At 36.4% G+C, this 19,830-nt stretch overlaps 1 protein-coding gene and 1 pseudogene across 6 annotated transcripts; both read left to right on the forward strand.

Moving 5' to 3' along the window:
- Nucleotides 1–8,758: 8,758 nt before the first annotated feature.
- On the forward strand, nt 8,759–11,810 carry LOC137724665 (serpin-ZX-like; annotated as a pseudogene).
- Nucleotides 11,811–12,789: 979 nt separating this feature from the next.
- On the forward strand, nt 12,790–17,235 carry LOC137726302 (phenylalanine--tRNA ligase, chloroplastic/mitochondrial-like). 6 transcript variants are annotated; one of them, XM_068465214.1, is made up of 11 exons: nt 12,790–13,076; nt 13,631–13,821; nt 14,075–14,281; nt 14,376–14,493; nt 14,723–14,799; nt 15,468–15,647; nt 15,818–15,862; nt 16,216–16,320; nt 16,777–16,914; nt 17,011–17,070; nt 17,146–17,235. In XM_068465214.1, the coding sequence occupies exons 1-10, from the start codon at nt 12,869–12,871 to the stop codon at nt 17,059–17,061; spliced, it is 1,320 nt and encodes a 439-aa protein (XP_068321315.1). In that variant the 5' UTR covers nt 12,790–12,868; the 3' UTR covers nt 17,062–17,070; nt 17,146–17,235. The 6 variants fall into 6 exon arrangements, with proteins under 6 accessions (XP_068321315.1, XP_068321316.1, XP_068321314.1 ...); XM_068465215.1 differs by having other exon boundaries at nt 17,011–17,064; XM_068465218.1 differs by having other exon boundaries at nt 12,791–13,076; nt 16,777–16,890.
- Nucleotides 17,236–19,830: the final 2,595 nt, after the last annotated feature.

Consider the following 19,830-nt stretch of genomic DNA (forward strand, 5'->3'; position numbering starts at 1 on the left):
TAGTGTAATTGTCAATGGTTGTCACAATCTTGGTGATAGCATTCCAGAGCATAGGGTTGTTAAGAAAATTCTAAGATCTCTTCCTTCAAGGTTTCATGCAAAAAGGACAGCTATAGAAGAATCGAAAGATTTGAACACTTACAAGTTGGAACAATTGATTGGATCATTACAAACATATGAGTCCGACTTTACAGAAGGCAAGAAAGGGAAAAATGTTGCCTTTAAAGTCAATAATGAAAAAATGAATGAGGATCCATTTGAAACCTTGACTCAAGATGAATTTGCTCTTCTTACCAAACAAGCTAGGAAATTTTTGAAACTTAGAAGTTCTAGGGGACGTGAAAATCGAAACAATTTTGATTCAAACTCCAAAGTCCCTCGTTCTAGAGATGGTTCTCATGGAAATACATATAAGTTTGTCAAACTTGGTGAAAAGAAAAGTTGGAATGACAAAGATAAGTGTTTCGAGTGTCAAGGGTATGGACATCATGCTCATGAATGTGCCAATACTCTTAAAAGGCTGAAAGATGAAAAGAACAAGGCTTTAACTTCCACGTGGAGCGACAGTGATTCAGAGAAAGACACGGTATCTGAAGATGATGAGGAAGTGGTTGCATTTTTTGGAACTTTTGATGGATATGAGACGGATGATTCGGAAGTTGAAGAGCCTGATTCCGTAGAAGTCTTACAAAAGTACACTGCACTGTATGATATTACCATGAAAGTGAAGAAGGAAAATGAAGAACTGAAAAATAAACTCGTGCAGCTTGAAAGTGAGAAGAATGAAGCAGAAATCGAGCATCAATCTCAAATGGAACATACAGAAAAGCTACGAGAGTCAATGTTGGAGAAGTTACATATGCTAGCATCAGACAACAAATGTCTTGAAAATGAATTAAGTAACATAAAGAAGAAAGTTGAAGAGTTTAGCATTGGCTCAAGCAAAATTGACAAAATGTTGAGCTATGGAAAGATTTCAGGTGATAAAAGCGGTCTAGGTTTTGATATAACTGGAAGTTCGTCCACTTCTGTTACCAAGTTTGTTAAAGCGTTACAAGAACCTAGCATGAAAGTGAGTAGTGATGAACCTATTGGAAATTCGTGTATCACTACAAAAGAGTCAAATTTCGTAAGAAATTTTGTTGGACCAAAGAAGTTCATTAGGTCAAAAACTTTTATTCCTATTTGTCACTTCTGTGAAAAAATAGGACATATTAGACCTAGATGTTACAAGCTTCAAAAGGAAAATAAGACTAAAACTTCTTGGATTTCTGAAAAATCAAATCTCAAGGGGAGATTTGTGGCTCACCCAAAGGGAATGAATAGAATTTCAAAAATAATGCCTAACTTCCTTACTCCAAACTTAAAGCAAGTATGGGGAAGAAAAGAGACTCAAATTTGTCTATTGGATAAGGTGTCACCTTCATCTGAGGAAGACAATTTTACATGCTTGGTGGCATTCACTGCTCTCTCATCTTGTCAGTCTGATACTTGGTATCTAGACAGTGGTTGCTCAAGGCACATGACTGGAGACAAAAGATGGTTCACATCTTTCACCGAGGATTGCAAAAATGGAGCAGTCACGTTTGGAGATGGAAAAAGAGCAAGGATCGTTGGAAAAGGAGAAATCAAAACACTAGGAATTCCATGCTTAAAAAATGTCATGTTAGTGGATGGGCTTAAAGCTAACCTAATTAGCATTAGTCAAATTTGCGACGATGATGATGCTGAAGTACTTTTCAATAAATTGAAATGTAGTGTAAAGGTTGCTAAAGAGGTTGACAGTTTTGAAGGAAAAAGGTCTAAGGACAATTGTTATTGTGTGCATGCAAATGAGTTACATGTGCCTGACATATGCAATAAGGCAACTGATGATATTTTGGATTTATGGCATAAACGATTAGGTCACATGAACTGTAAGGATTTGATCAAGCTTTCCAAGAAAGAGTATGTGAGGGGCTTACCGATGTTGACTGGAGAACTTGGAATTTGTGGAGAATGTCAAGTGGGAAAGCAAACAAAGAGTGCACACAAATCCACAAATTACATCTCAACTTCACGGCCTTTAGAACTGATGCACATGGACTTGGTTGGACCAGTACAAACTGAAAGCATTGGGGGAAAAAAATACATACTTGTCTTGGTGGATGATTTCTCACGCTTTACTTGGGTTGCCTTCTTGCGAGAGAAATCTGATGCATTCACTGCATTCTTTGGTTTATTGAATAAAATTCAAAATGATAGAGTTAATTCAAATGATCGTGTGGTAAAACTCAGAACTGATCACAGAACTGAATTTGAAAACATATCGTTTTCTAAGTTCTGTGATGAAAAAGGTATTGATCACAATTTTTCTGCTCCTATTACTCCTCAACAAAACGGAGTTGTGGAACGAAAGAATCGTGTTTTACTTGACATGAGTAGTGTCTTGCTGACAAGCGCTCGTTTGGCAAAGCATTTCTGGGCTGAAGCAGTTAGCACTGCGTGCTATACGGCAAATAGAGTCTATCTTAGACCCGGTACAAAATGCACACCTTATGAGATCTGGAAAGGGAAGAAGCCAAATGTTAAGCATTTGCGAGTATTCAGTAGTATATGCTACATTTACAGAGATAGAGAAATGTTAGCAAAATTTGATTCAAGAAGTGATATTGGAATTTTTCTAGGATACTCGATCACAAGTAGAGCATACAGGGTGTTCAACAAGAGAACACAAAATGTTATGGAGTCCATTAATGTCATTGTGAATGACTCTCTCTTAAATGTTGAACAACCTGCCTCAGATGAAGAAATCTTTCAAAGCAAATCAATTGATGGGTTATCCGCTACTCAGGGAGAAGTGCACCAAAATATTGACTCAACAAAAGTTTTGAGGAAAGGACACAAACAAGTGCAAAAAGATCATTCCAAGTCAGACATCATTGGTGACGTAGAAGATCAAATGTTGACAAGAAGTAAAACTACTGCTGTAGTAAACTTTACGTGCTATATATCAAAGATTGAGCCAAAAAATGCCAAGGAAGCTCTTTTAGATGATGACTGGATTATGGCCATGCAAGAGGAACTCAATCAATTTGTTCGCAATGATGTATGGTACCTTGTTCCCCGACCCCAAGAAACAAATGTTATAGGAACAAAGTGGGTGTTTCGGAACAAAACTGATGAACATGGCATCATCACGAGAAATAAAGCTCGTCTCGTGGCTCAAGGATACACTCAGGTAGAAGGTTTGGATTTTGATGAGACGTTTGCACCCGTTGCGAGATTGGAGTCCATTCGGTTGTTACTGGCTTTTGCTTGTCATCTGCGTTTCAAATTATATCAAATGGATGTCAAGAGTGCTTTCTTAAACGGAATACTTCAAGAAGAAGTCTATGTGGAGCAGCCAAAGGGATTTGTTGATCCAAAGCATCCTGATTATGTGTACCGTTTGAAGAAAGCCTTGTACGGTTTAAAACAAGCTCCGAGAGCATGGTACGACAAACTCTCATCGTACTTGTTAAGGAAAGGTTATACACGTGGAGCTGTTGACAAGACTTTGTTTGTCAAAAGAATCAAGAAGGACGTGGTGATAGCACAAGTATATGTGGATGATATAGTGTTTGGTTCCACATCTGCCACACTTGTAAAAGAATTTACTGAGGTCATGCAGAGTGAATTCGAAATGAGCATGTGTGGAGAACTAAATTTTTTCTTGGGATTACAAGTCAAACAAAGTGAAGATGGTATTTTTGTCTTTCAGACAAAATATGCTAGTGACCTAGTTAAAAAATTTGGCTTGCATTTAGCAAAACCCGTCTCAAATCCCATGGCAACAACCACAAAACTTCACAAGGATCCAAATGGAAAAAGTGTTGATCAAACACTTTACAGAAGCATGATTGGAAGCTTGTTGTACCTTACTGCTAGTAGGCCTGATATCTCTTTCAGCGTTGGTGCTTGTGCACGTTATCAAGCTGATCCAAAAGAATCGCATCTGGAAACTGTCAAAAGAATCATCAGGTATGTGAGTGGTACAATTGATTATGGTCTTCATTATTCCTTTGAAACCAATTCTGAAATTGCTGGATTTTCCGATGCCGATTGGGCAGGAAATGCTGATGACCGAAAAAGTACTTCTGGAGGTTGTTTCTATATTGGAAATAATCTCGTTGCTTGGCATAGTAAGAAACAAAACTGTGTTTCTTTATCCACTGCCGAAGCTGAATATATTGCTGCTGGTAGTTGTTGTACACAATTGCTTTGGATGAAGCAAATGCTTCGTGATTATGGCATTCATCAAAGTTCCTTTTCTGTTTTCTGTGACAACACTAGTGCCATAAACATTTCCAAGAATCCTGTTCAACATTCTCGTACCAAACATATTGACATTCGTCATCACTTTATTCGTGTTTTGGTAGAAGAGAAGGTTTTAGTACTGGAATATATTGCCACTGAATATCAACTTGCAGCCTTGTTTACTAAGCCTTTAGACACTCATCGTTTTGAAACCCTTCGCAAGGCTTTAGGAATATGTCGTGTGTCTTAACTTCTGTTGGTTTTCATTTTTCATGTTTCTTTTTCTCTCTTTTCATTTTTCTAGCATCATAAAACATAAAACAAAAAAAAAAAAAAAAAAAAAAAAAAAAAAAAAAAGAAGTTCTCCATATCTTTTTATGCACAACTTTTGTCCACAAAATTCTCTGCTTTGTGCTAAACATGATATATTTTGCCTTGGTGGTTGATACTATATGTATGTTTTGTGATTAAACATGACTACTTGCCAGAAACTCCGCACCCTGTGAGCTTTTGAGCCTCCATTAGTGTATGCCTTTTTCATACACTCTAAATTGTTTCTGTGTGATTTATCTTATGTGATTTGACTCTCTAGAACTTGCTTTGAGATCTCTCAAGGCTTTGTATCACTACTTACTCTACCTGTGAGATGAAAGTCGGACTTACGTTCTTCATCATTATCCTATAAGCCCCCCTGCCTTATTATTTTTTTTACCTATCTATCTTATTGAGTTTCTCTTTAAGCACAAATTACCCACTTTCATTTGTTTTTTTTTTTTTTTTTACACTGCTTCTCACCTCCATTGCAAACTCAAAGCCAGTTGCCTCAATCGTTCTTTTAGAGTCCAAGAGTGTTTCACTACTGCAGACAAAAATATGGTGCTGATAGCAACTTTTCAAGTCAAGAAAAGATATCGAAAAAAAAAAAAAAAAAAGAATCAAAAGTCGTATGTTTTCCACACATATATCCAAGGAATAAAAAGAAGGACTATCAAAGGAATCAAAGGAAGGAATATCAACGATACAATTGTACTTGAAGATCACTAAAAAATCACATGTGCACAGTGTCTTCTATTGCTCCAGTGGTTCTTTCAGTCTCAAACTCTCTCCAGTTTTATATCTCCAGAACTCTATACCTTTCCGGACTTCTATTCTCCTTACTCTCTTTTACCTTTATCCAGTACCTAAGCCCAGTTATAACCCTTCGTAAGAACTTATTTCATCTCTTGAGGGTAGGTTGTTGATGTGTGGAGATAAGATTGATCTGCAAGCCTATGGTAGAGCATTCACATAATGATCTTTTTGAGTGTAAACACTTCACCCCAAACACTTTGAGTGATATTTGATAATATTCCCTGTGAGTTTCGGAGTTGATGTTGAGATGGCTTGTTTAATCATATTGCATATATAGGGTTTCGACTATTTTAGCAGTCTCCTGGTTGTATTATGTTTATGTGGCCATTACATTGAGTATTTTGTTTTATTTCTTATCTTTTTGGTATTTTATTTCTTATCTTTTTGGGTGTTTTAGTTGCTTTGCAATTGGAGTCAATTGGGTTTCTTTCTTGTTTATAGTCGTCGTTTTTATTTTTATTTTTGTTCATTGCATGTTGAACACAAAAACATTTTTTTTTCATGGCATCCTCACGCAAGTCTGCATGTCCTCCTGTTCTGAAAGGCAAGACTCCTGCTATTACTCCTTCCTTCTCTCCTCCCCGTACACGTTCTGTGAAACGTAAATTGTTTTCTTCCCCATCTGATTGTTCAGCTTCGCCTGATATTAATTTTTCCCAAGCGGTCTTCCAACAAATGCTTGATCTGAACAAGAAATTTTCTTTGCTCGAACGTTTCATTAAGTCCTCCACAAATGATCTCAGTCATCGTATTTCTAATTTGGAGCAATGTTTTCATCGCCTTCCCAACCACTTGTTTGCTCCTCTCATTCATATTTCTTCCTCTGATGACGAGGATGACTTCCACTCTGATTGTGTTCCATCGTCTCCTCGTCCTCCTTGTCCACCTATTCCGGACCACTCACCGCTGCCTACTCTTACTCCAGAAGATGATCCAGAAGAGGATCCCGAAGAGGATCCCGAAGCCGATCCGAACTATGATCTCTACTGGGTTTCGGATGACGATGGTGTTGCCAAGCATGATTGATTATTGGCTTTGGCGTTTCCCTATGACAAAAAGGGGGAGAGACTAGAGTTAGGGGGAGAGACTTTAGCTAGAAGAGTTCTTTTTGTTTTTAGCTAGGAGAGTATTTTCGTTTGTGAGTTTTTAGTTAGACGAGCTTGTTTGATGTTACATGATGTTTGGATGATTATTTCTTAATAAAGTTTGTTTTAATTGCTGCACGATGAAAGATGTTGATATGCTTGAATCATCTTTAAGTCTTAATTTTCTTGCAACATCTATCTTTTGTACGTCACGGGTGTTTTGTTTAATGTGTGCAGATTACAGACTTCAGTACATTAGTTTAAGGTTTCTACAATGTTGTTAATTGAGGGTTTTGTCAAGGAAATGCCAAAGGGGGAGATTGTTAGGGTAAAATTGGCAATCCCTGACATAATGCCTGAGTCTGTAATAGCTTAGACTTGTTATACATTTTCAATTGTAATAGTTTAAGTCTAGGAAGGGTTCTCACACTTTCGATGCAAAGATGTTACCTACACGTGATAAATATTCAGGTACGTTTGCATGCATACATCCAACTACATTCATCTATATCTCATGTTATTGTTTTTGAGATAGGACTCTTAACCACTGTGTGGTTTATCTCTTTAAAATATATTATTCCTTTATATTCGAGATTTTAAAGCATGCAAAATAGTCTAATTGCATTAGGACTAATCTGGTGGTATTGAGACTTTTCAAACCGTGTTATCAAAACGTGTTTGCATGTTGGTAGAGTCATTGAACTACATGGATTTCATTGTAGTTCTTATCAGATAAGAACTTTGAGTCGGTTCTTTTGGTATTTATATGAGAAGTTAAGGACGTGCTCAGGTTGAACCATTTATGCATAGAAACTGATTTTATTGAAAAGGATTTTTGAAGAAACATCAGTTGGGTTTTTCATGTGCGTGGAAAAATAAGTGAAATACTGTTGTTTGCTTATGGTTCCAACAGCATGGGTTTTTAAGAGAAGATATTATTTTTTATGCTGTTTTTCTTTGAGGTTTTAAATTGAATATCAATTATGGAAATGAGCCTTGTGATTTTCGTAATTGATTGTTTTCCAAACAAACACTTCATCATATAAACATTCTGCATGATCGAGTTAGCATCGTGCAAAGTTCGAGGGAAAGGTGATTGACGGTTGTGTTAGTACCGTGCCACTTCAACTCGAGGACTGAAGAAAGATCGAGTAGCAAAGCGCGAAGACAAAGCTGCCAACTGGTATGTGTGTCTAGTTGATGAGTTTTGTAAGTCTTTATGTATTCTTTCTTTCTTAGTGCTTCCTGGCTTGGTAGCCCGAGGATTTTCCCAGTGGTGGGTTTTGCCTCGTTAAATCCTACATCATGTGTGTGCTTTTTATATTCATGTTGAATATTTGTGTAGGATTAATTTTGCATAACTGATTAATCGAAACCATAATTTGCTTTAGCGTTAAGTTGTCATTTATAGATTAAGTTACTACCCATCCTAGGACTTTCACACCTACTTCACCTACAATTGACATTGATTCTCAACACAATGAACAAACACGATGATGAGATAAACTGTGATCTAAACGGTATAATATTCAATATTAGGAGTAATAAAGGGACAGTGATCCCTCAACAAGTTGATCCAATCTCTTCTCTCTTCTCGTTTGTGTTTTTTTAATTATATTTAATTGTAAAAACGAAAGTATTTCTCTGAACTCTCTCAAGTCCTCATCTAAATGAAAACAAAATTTCGTATATTTCGTATATCCCTACGGCTGAACCCCCTCCCCCGCGGCGAAAGGTCTTTTAGTACCTTTTTGAGTTCTTCATTTTTTTTTTTTTTTTCCCAAAAAATTTTAAAACTGTAAATGCCTCACAAGCAGTGAGGGATGGTTGCCGAGATGCGAGAGACAGTCGCAAGAGTCTGACCAAAAGAATGTGGATGTTAATAAAACGAGTTTAGTTTTAATTTAAAACTTGGCATAGATAAAAATGTCGGTGAACTCAAATAAAAGGTGTTGTGAATCTTAACCGATAACTAATAATTTTTTTAAGGACCAACCACCACACAAAGTTTTGTTTATATACATACTTCATACGTACTAAAAAAAAGATGCTTCATGACTGGTGTTGCCTTTCAATGGTGGTAATTTAACCGAGATGGTGGAGTCATCACCAGCAGATGCCACAATGTATCATAAATCGAAGGCACAGAAGTTGCGACTGTTTCTAGTTATGTAGTTGTTTGTTTCGATTCTGGTGGTCCGATTTCTCGCAAAAAGACAGATTTTGTGGCTGATCGCCCATTCATGTTTTTGATCAAAGAGGAAATGACTGAAACGGTTTGTTCATTGGTCACGTTCTCAATCCGCTCGAAAAATGATTTATCATTAGGGCAACTCTCTTTTTAATCTGTTTTTCTAGATGCTATTGGAGTAGAAACCTGTCTCCGAATTCTCTTAGTACTACGGTCTAGTGGTATTCTTCTTAACTTATAAAAAGAGGTCTTAGGTTCGAAGGTTCGATTCACCTCAAAGATAAATTTGAATCACATTATTGCTAGCCCATTGTAAGGCTAAATCCCCTCCATTTTATTGTGGATAATATGTTTGTTCAAGAAACTGTAATCAATATAGGATTCCGTCCGGAAAAAAGATTACTTAGTTTAACCTAAAGAATGAAACCAAAGTTCTACCCCGCTTTTTTTGTTGTGTGTGGATATTTATCCCTTAGTTTTATTGAGCTTTTATTAGTTTAATTTGCTTCTTTTAATAATTCCTATTTGTTAGGAAACATGGTGGTCAGTGTTTGACCTAACTATTGTACAGAAAATTAAACCAAAGTATACCCCGTTTTGATCAGAGGATTGGGTTCAAAACCCTAGCTAGTGTGGCTGGCAAAACGTTGAAAAGATAAGCTACACCATTTTACACCAAGTGTTATATAAGTCGAGATAAGTTTTATATTTTAAGTTGTTAATTTTTTAACATAAATATCTCACCATTTATATAGTGACACGGAGTGTACCACCCTTGTTTTGGACACATTGAAAAATCTCTCCCCATCACCACGCAAAATTTTGTTTATTTGTAATTATTTACATACACCAAGTGATATTGCCGGATAGAGTCGAAGACTAAGACACCAAAACAATTGAGGTGTGTATGACGCCGTGTATTAATTTGATGCAAGTTGTAAATGTATTTCATTTGAGGTGTTATTAAAAAAAGTGCGCTATACAAAATAATTGCTTTCAAAAGTGCTTTCACAGCCAAAAACGCTTTTGTAGAAAAACTTAAATTTTTAATAACAATTCCAAAAATGTTTATACTAAAAACAATTAGACCATAAACATAAAGTAATGTTATTTATACCATGTTTTTGTACCACATTTTCATACCATCTTTGGTGGCATCTGATGTGGACAGCCACATCATTTGAAAAATTTGCAAAACCTAAGGAAAAGAAGAAGAAAGACTTCTCGTATATCACCATCATCATTTAATTAACTAGTTTTTCTTAATTATTAGTTTATTAAATAATTAACTAAATTTAAAATTTTGATTAATTCAAATGATGTGGCTGTCCACATCAAATGCCACATTAAATGGTATGAAAATGTGGTACAAAAATATGATATAAATAACATTACTCTTTTCTATATTAAAACGAACATTCTATCCCCTTCCACAATAAAAAGCTCACTTAAACGCCTCTCGCTTCCCCACCCCCTTCCAAATCTACTTCAAAACCAGCGTGGCTGCCAAAATTGTTTCGTACAACATGTTGAGTAGTCTTTTCATTATTCTTCCTTCAAAACCCTAGCCCTTTATTCTTTGAAATTAAGAACCATACTATTTAGGTTTTGATTCCAAATATTGCATGCCGCTTTCACCACTGGGCAGTTAGTTGTTTCTCTATATGGGATTTAGGGTTTAGGGTTTAGGGTTTAATGTATGTTAAAAATGTTTTCCCTAAACTATATAGGGGTCAACCCAATGTTGGTTTAATTGTTCTTATAATATAATATTTCTGGATGATAATAATTAAATTTTTGTAGCACTTTTGACTGTTGGAGTTTAGAATTAAGCATTGGTAATTCACTTGGGGTTTTTGAATATCTATGATTTCTGGTTGATTTCTAAACCCTATTATTTGTGTTTAATTTCCTTGTAACCGGAGGTTGCTTGTTTGTTTGTACGTATCTCAGTCGACCAAAGAATCCATCAGCAACCTAACCGATGTCTCTCTCAAAATTACTAAGCAACTGCTCACCACTGACGGCAAAGACAAGAACATGGTGTATTCGCTGCTGTCCATTCAGGTCGTCCTGTGGCTGTTAACGGCTGGGTCAAGGGGTCCCACAAAGGAGCAGTTGCTCTCTTTCCTCAAGCCAAGTCCGTCGACGAACTCAACTCCCTCGCCTCCCATCTTGTCCCTCTGCTCTTTGCAGATGGATCCATTAGAGGCGGTCCCTGCCTGAACTTTGCCAATGGCCTCTGGGTTGAGGAATCTGTCTCCATCAAACCTTCTGTCAAAGAGGTTGTGGAAACTGTTCACAAGGCGGCTATAAAACAAGTTAATTTCCATACCAACCCTGAAGAAGCGAGAGCTGAAGTGAACTCATGGGCTAAAAAGGCGACGCAGGGCCTTATCAAAGATGTTCTTGGTCCTGGGACAGTTAACAACAAAACCACGCTTATAGCTGCAAATGCAATATACTTCAAAGGAGTGTGGAGCGACCAGTTTGATGCATCGGAGACAGAAGAGTGTCGCTTCTACCTTCTCGATGGTACTTTTGTTAAGGCACCATTAATGAGAAGCTACGGGGACCGGTTTGTAAAAGTCTTTGATGGCTTCAAAGTCTTGAAGCTTCCTTACGAACAAGGCAAAGACGAGAAGCGGCAGTTTGCAATGCACTTATTACTTCCCGATGCAAGGGATGGGCTCCCAGCTTTGGTCGAGAGGGTTTGTTCCCAGCATGATTTCTTAGATTGCCATCGCCCCGAACCACTAGTCCCAGTTCGTTTGTTCAAAATGCCAAGGTTTAAGATCACCTCTGGCTTTTAAGTTTCCGTTATTCTCAAGGATTTAGGACTGGTGTTGCCTTTTAGTGATGATGGTGAACTGACAGAGATGGTGGAGTCACCCCGAGGTAAGGCCAGACTTATCCATAAGTCCTTCGTTGAAGTTGATGAAGAAGGCACAAAAGCTGCAGCTGTAACTGTTGATGATGACATAGGATTTTCTCTACACGATGAACCGATTAAAATGATAGACTTTGTGGCTGATCACCCATTCCTGTTTTTCATCAGAGAGGAAATGACTGGAACGGTTCTATTCATCGGTCACGTGCTCAATCCGCTTGAAGGAGATGAGTAGAAATATATAACTCTGTTGGTTTATTTCTACATGCTATAGTTTATCCCTTAGACTTAAATCTGGTAGTATTCTATATGTTTTCCTTTCCTTTATGTTTTTCAACTATTTACGTTGTGGGATGATTGCGTTTAAAGATGGTTTTTACTTCTTTCAAGCAATATTTTAACAATTGAGGTTCAATGATTGTTTTGTGTTTCGAAGTTAATCAAAATTCCTCTAATTCGTTCCCTCTTTTTTCTTCTTTTCTTTTTGGTGTTTGAGGTTCAGTGATTGTTTCCATGACGAGTCGATTCAATCTCTGTTGAAATATTAATGTAAAATTTGTAAGGCTTTTATGAGAAAGCTATAATATTCAAAAGAAGTGGGCAAAGCCAATGATACTTTAGACCATAGGCTGCACGGAAGAGGATACTCTCCGGATTCACTTTGTGGTGATCAATTTTCGTCTGGTACTATATATTTGTGTTTAATTTTAAATAAAAAAGTCAAATGATTTCTGATTGTACGATGTACGATGAATGACTAAAATGCGAGGATCCCTAGAATCTCCACAATTTGAATACAGATGGGATCCAAATCCGCACACGAAGGCTTAGAGCCGTGTACAATGAATAGGGTTGGAAGAAATATGTCCAAGATATGCATTGTCTATGTAGCTTAGTGCGAAGTGCTTGCTTGTAAAATATCTCCAAGAAATATCCTATACAAAACTTAAAAGAGGTATAGAGAGAACAATCTAAAAGTGTGTGCAGTAAGGGTGTCAACCCGCGCAAGTCTAATAGGAAAAATCCGACTGTAATATTATCATTTTTGTGAACATAATGTTACTTGAATGGTGTTGATCGTGTACACATTTTATTTATGACTCGTACGGATTTCAAATTGCGTAACTTATCGTGTCCGGATTGGCATTGGGCGTTTCAATTTTACCAAACCCAAACCCGATAAAAAAATTCAAGGAAAAAAAAAAAGAAAAAAAGAAAAGAAAATTAAGGGCCCAAATCGTCGATAAAGAGTCGAGACTCTGCCACGCACAGCTCTTCTCAGTCCCAACGAGAATGGCAACGGCCTTCTCATTTGCGCAGACCACTCTCTTCTCCAAAACCTCACCTTCTCTCCGCGCAGCTTGCCTCAGAAGCTTCACTTTCTGCCTGCCGTTCTCTTCTTCCTCTGCAGCTCTTTCCTCCGATAAGCTTCACAGCAAGAAATGGAGGCAGCCGGTGGCTTCGGTGCTCGAGCTGGGCGGCGTCAGGATTGCTAAAGATGGTAACTTTAACCATTTCCCTCATCTGGGTTGCTCTTGTTTTTGATATTTTTGCTGTTTTTCCGTATTGGGTTTGAGTGGTGATGAGATTTTTGTACTTGGCTTGCATTTCTACAACCTGAAACTTTGAATTTCTTCATTCCGTAAGTTGTAGTTTTCTGTGAAACTGTTATATTTGAATTGGTTTTACGTTTTTACAACTTGGGTTCGCCCTTTTATTTTATTATTCATTAAGGCTGCAGTATATTTTGTTCGGTATGCAATTGGTTGGTTGAAAAATTTTGCATTTTGTTTCGTATACTTGTTAGAATCGTCTCTCACATAAAGCCGTTGCACTTGCACTCTGGAATACTTGTTTCCGATTCAAGTACATTCCATTCCAATGTTGGATGTCTGTTTGATGGCTTAAGTCTAACAAACTTTTGGAAGAATATTAGAACTCTCATCATATGTTGCTTTTGATGCTGCGTCGGATATGTACAAATGGAAAGTTGCCGACTTGGTTTTCTGAAAGATTTGTTATTGGCTTTAATAATTTTGGATTATGCGTTTGTAGATGTGCTGAGGGATGACCCCACAAACAATGTTCCGGATACAATTTTCGCAAAGCTTGGACTCCAACTCCACAGAAGAGATCAGCACCCACTTGGGATTTTGAAGAATGCAATATACGAGTATTTTGACACCAATTACTCGAATCAGTTCGATAAGTTTGATAATCTTAGTCCAATTGTGTCTGTGAAAGAGGTATGACCTTGATTTTATTAAAAATTGGGCCATGAAATACGCCAAATGAAGGGATAAAGAATCTTTAGCTTCCAGTGTTTATCATTTCGTATCTACTATGTTTGTGGATTGTTAACCTCATTGATGATGTCATGCATTTTTCATAAGAGAAGAATTGTAGATGTGCGTTATTGCAATGCTCTTTTATCCTTGTAAGATTGTAAGAGCCTATGACTTACTTCTGGACAGTGAATAAAATTTTCAATTCTTTCAGAATTTTGACGATGTTTTGGTTCCTGCTGATCATGTGAGTCGAAGTTATAATGATACATACTATATTGACTCTCAAACCGTTTTGAGGTGTCATACAAGTGCTCATCAGGCCGAAATATTGAGAAGAGGACATACTCACTTCCTTGTAACAGGAGATGTGTACCGTAGGGATTCCATTGACTCAACTCATTACCCTGTGTTCCATCAGGTTTCTTAACTCTAATGCTTACAATAAGACTTCAATGCTGCTTAGCTTCTTGGGATTCTGCCTTATGTAATGAATTTATTTCCTGCCCATATAGATGGAAGGTGTTCGTGTTTTTTCTCCACAAGATTGGGAGGCATCTGGGACAGATGGCACATCTTATGCTGCTGGAGATTTAAAGAAATGTCTAGAGGGTTTGGCACGCCACTTATTTGGTAAAATCTATCTTGAACCACTGTGCTTGGTATCTCATAGACAAGCTATAATTTGGTTTGCCATTTGAGTACTTTAGTATCCAACAAATAGCAAATAGGTATATGGAGTGTTATTTGCTTCAAAAATTCTTCAATTGTTTTCTTAGTTTATTTTATTTATATAATTATAAATTATATGAATGATACAGTTGTTTTGGAACATCTAAGTTGATTAAATTGAAATTTTCAGGTTCTGTGGAAATGCGCTGGGTTGATACATATTTCCCATTTACCAACCCATCATTTGAACTTGAGATATTTTTTCAGGTATACTACTGACTATGATCATTTTGGGGGCACAAAATAACATTCCGTGTTTGTTTTGGATTGTGAATCTACTTCATGCTATTTCTGATATATGTATGTATAATTGTATATATATAATATGGATACTTCCAATTTTGGAACTCTACTTCTGCCTGTATAACTTGTTTATCTACTGCCTGGGATATCTAGGAATTCTAGAGTGGAAGTAGGTGTTTACGCTAGATTTAAACTTGATACCTCTCCTAGATTACATGTAGGTCCCTTGAGACCCTTAGAAACCAAAACACAAGGAGTTGAATGCATGTAGATGAAAAAGTAATAGAACTTTTTCTTTCTGGTTACGAAAAAGTATAACTTATCAAAAATATATCCATGCAACTCCCAGGAGATACTTTCTATTCTGACTGTTTCTATTGCTCATTATTACTGTTCATATTCAACTAGTGCTTTTGATATGCTTTGAACTGGGACACCTGTTGATATTTTAAATCTCATGTTGAACTAGTGGCCATTGATATAAGTTGTGGTTCTTAAATGTTAAGGAAAGTTTTCTGTTGTTACAGTTCATGCTTTGAAACCCCTTGTCATTTCTTTTGAATTGATGCTTGGATGCATGAATATTTTAGCATTAAATCAATTTTATAAGCTGATGTTGAATACAATACCAGGAAAATTGGTTGGAAGTTTTGGGTTGTGGGGTGACAGAACAAGAAATATTGAGGAGAAGTGGCAAAACAGACAACGTTGCTTGGGCTTTCGGACTTGGATTGGAACGGCTGGCAATGGTTTTATTTGACATCCCTGATATTCGGCTTTTCTGGTCAACTGATGAGAGATTCACTTCTCAGGTGGTTCCTGAGTCTGTTAAATATGATTTTTTATTTCTCTTTCCTCTCTTTTTTTTCCAGATATATTCCATTAGCTCGATTTTAAGACTTACAAGTGAAATAAGCAAGTATTAAAGTCCTTGTCATTTCTAATCCAGTATCTGATTGTCCAATTTTGGATTTGGATACAGTTTTCGAGTGGCAAGCTGGGAGTCAAATTCAAGCCATTTTCCAAGGTAATGTTGCAACTCACACAGTGGAAATTACCATGTTGTTTTTTTTTTTTTTTTTTTTTTTTTTGGTCCTGGTCACTTATTATTGTGTAAAATTAAGATAAAGTTTAGTGAGATCTTTGACCTCCATCCCTCCCTCCTTCATGTGTTTAGAGCTTGGGCTGCCCCTTTGTTATATCTTGTAAATCAAAAGATAGAAAGCAAAAATTGAATCATGAAAAAGGAAAGAACAAATAAATGATGATCTTACAGCAGGTGCTTCTTAAGATCTTGGTAGTTATGGATCTAACTATTAATTTGAGGGTAAATTACTGCTTGCTAGCATTTCTTATAAAGTTTCTTTCTTTTTGTTTCAGTATCCTCCTTGTTACAAGGATGTCAGTTTTTGGATAAATGAGTCTTTCACCGAAAACAATTTATGTGAAGTTGTTAGAGAAGTAGCTGGAGATCTTGCAGAGGAGGTATGCCTGTTTTCACTCAAACTTTCTGGAGGTGTGTAGACGTTGAACATTATGGTTGAAGGGATACATTGATGTTTATTGGAAATGAAAAGCAGCTCTAACTTGACGTCTTCAGTGCAGCTAGTTTTCTGAAATGATTTTCTACTGAAGTGGCTTAAAATTGGAAGATTCGAAAGTTAAATTATAATCCCCACACTTAAACTGCTATATTAATTAACTATACCAACCTTACTAAATTGGTTCGGTGGAATAATTCCTACATCTGGAAAGTTATTTGTAATCCGAATGTGGAAGTTTTACGAAAATCTCTTCTATGATTACCACTGTGTGATATTTGTCCATCAAATATTTCGCCCCAACATAGTCTGGAGTCTGATGAAGTGATTTCTAATACCTGACAGTATATTGGAAGTGGGGTTATGCAGTTTTCTGAAGTAGCTATTCCATGATTGCCAGGTACAATTGATAGACAATTTCACAAACAAGAAAGGAATGACCAGTCACTGCTACAGAATCACATATCGATCCATGGAACGCTCGCTCACAGATGATGAAATTAATAAGTTGCAGGCAAGTCCTATAACGAGAGACGATGTAATCATATCTTTCCTTCATAGGAGCATTCACACTTCCATAACTGTTTCAAATGTGTATGCCACACCTCCATAACTGTTTCGATTCTGTATGCAGTGGAATGTAAGAGAGTTGGTGCAGAGCAAGTTGAACGTCGTTCTAAGATGAGAGGTCTCGGTGCAGTAGATGGCAATCATGATTTATAGGTGTTTAATTTTTACCTACATTGTAAAATTGTTCCCTTTTTTTCAGCTGCCTGTGAATACAGATTTTTAAGCCTGCCTTGGCAAGAGATAAAGAGATCAACCTTCCAAGAATTCAAGGGGGAGAAGTTGAAAATAATTTTTTTTTTTTTACTGGAAAAAGAAAGGTTGTAGTATCGAAAATGGTTTTGGCAAGCGAACGTATTATTTCAACAGCGGTAATTTGTTTCAGGGAGATGCGCAGGCCTGTTTTCTCTTCATGCACACCCTTATTTATTTCCGACCTTTTGGTTGAGTAAATCAAAGATGAATCAAGGGCCACCACGCAAGATATGCACTTTTGGTGTTTTACAGGCAGTGACACGAACTGTATGCAAATGGGCTTTGATTATATCCAAACGGGAAACCTAGTTCAACCTATGGCATCCCCAAACTTGGTTCTTCTATGCAGAAGCATGGCCTCCACAATTTAGTTGGAAATTGCAAGCTTCTGGAGCTCGCATCTAGAGCTCACATCTAGTTCGTTACAGATTTTGTGTGATCTGTAAACTGGTTTGTTCACATCCTCCTGCGAATGAAAGAGCAAACTCACAAGGAAATCTTATATTTAAAGATAAACGCTCTTAACCACTCAACTTACAAATTCTCGGAAAATAAAAAGGAAGCTATATTAAGAGAAATACAAACATTAGTTGAAGAATACAATGCTAATATTCTTAATGCAGGAGGGTAAACACAGTAAAGAATTCTGCATACTTCTTTTGTTTGCACATTCTTACCTCTTTAATCTTCTTTGCTTTAATATATCCAAATGTTATACACAAACAAAAGAGTGCACAATTACGAGAAGAATGTAATTTTGTTGAACAAAGTAAAAAATTCTATATCGGTCATCTTATAAAACAATCACAAATAATACTAAATGGTTGCAATTTTAATTTCATCAGAACTTTGGCATAAAAATCTCGTACTTATTGATTACATAAATAATTAAGTTAAAATAATATCAATGTAATTAATGGTGAAACGCCATTCTATAAACTTCAACAAATCTTGTATAAAATATATACCATTTTTGCCCACGATGTGTTATTGTGTTGCCATGAGCCAGAAGGTAATCGTTCAGGATGGCAACAGGTCAAGGGGGAAGACAGACATAGAGTGCCATGAGTCAAACAATTAGGACAATGATAGCCTCTCGAATATCTGATGTCAGGTCCCTTTCCACCTCCACCCTTGTCGACCCTCTTCTCAAGGACCAAGCAACGTAGGAGGCAGGATGCCTAGCTCATTCGAATTGAGGATCCTCTCCGATCCTTTTTGTGAGATTCTCATCATGTTCGTTCATTGTATATTGTACAATTAGTTTTTATCAGGTATTATTTATGTTTAATTTTAAATAAAAATATTTAAAATGATTTCCAACCACATGACACAATGAACAAGCATGATTTGAGGATTTTCAAAATCCTTACAAAGAGAATCCGAAGAGGACATTCACAAAGAGGATCCGAAAAGTATCCTGATCCAGCTCATTCAACATTTTCCCCAAAATTTTGTTTAAGGAATACAGTCCACATTTAGAGGATTAAGCACAAAGGTCCTCTCCCTATTTGAATGTCCACTTCCCATAGCTATGTGTTCTCTACATTATCTTCAAGGCTTCAACTGTGTTGTGGTGTATACAACTAGCTAGAAAGAATTTGTTTTATATCGTTTTGGGTTCTTCTCTTTCAATCTGTGTTAAATGCTGAAATGAATAGACACATCGAAAGATAATATCTTATGATGAGACGATATATACAAAAAGATATATTTAATCAATTGAAAAAAACATATTCATTACTAAGCTGGAGTGTCGTGATGAAGAAATGAGACATAAAATGATATACAATTATTTACAAGTCAAACTCTCTCATTTCTCACACAAGTTGAATAAATATAGGAAACGAAAAATTCGCGGTACTATTCATTTTAATGAAAAATCATATATTTACAATAAAAAGTCAATCCTGGTATTATTCAATTTACCTTTTATTTTGTTCTTATGATTAAAACTCAAAATTTTCAAACCCTTCTCATTAGTTTTCCTATAAATATAATGCTATATCATGATTAAAATATAAAAAATATACTTTTTGTAAAAGCTACGTTACGAACAATATAATCAGCATCATACACAAGGTTCTTATCTAGAAGGGCGGAGCAATCATTTCCATTCACACTGTTAATATTATCATCAAATCATAGTTGTCTCGGAATGAAAATAAATGATTAATTATACAAAAATATTATTTGTTATCATAAACCTCAATTTAAAAAACTCCTGGCATATCTCGCAATGAAAAGTGCTTTTCCTCCAATCAAGGAGAAAGTATTAAAGAAAGTCCAGCGGTGGCCCAATCCGCAGACAATTGCATTAAATTGCCCTTGACCCAAAAAAAATGATGGTCCAACCGGTGCAAAATTGGGACCTAGATTGTCTGCTCTTTCCATTTCTATTTATTCACGTGATCATGGTTAAGGTCATCTCCAACCAAGGGTTGGTAAGATGGTTTGTTTTAGCCCTCTATCCCTCTAGTTCTTTAAAAAATTAATATTTTAATGTACAGTACATGACCATATTTACCTCCGTCTCGAACCGAGGGTCATAGGACCAAACATAATTTATTATTTAAAAACTACAACTTAAATTCAAATCCAATAGCCGTTTCATTTGAATGTTGTATAATTG

This window comes from Pyrus communis, chromosome 2 (assembly GCF_963583255.1).
Source record: "Pyrus communis chromosome 2, drPyrComm1.1, whole genome shotgun sequence".
Taxonomy (NCBI): Eukaryota; Viridiplantae; Streptophyta; class Magnoliopsida; order Rosales; family Rosaceae; genus Pyrus; species Pyrus communis.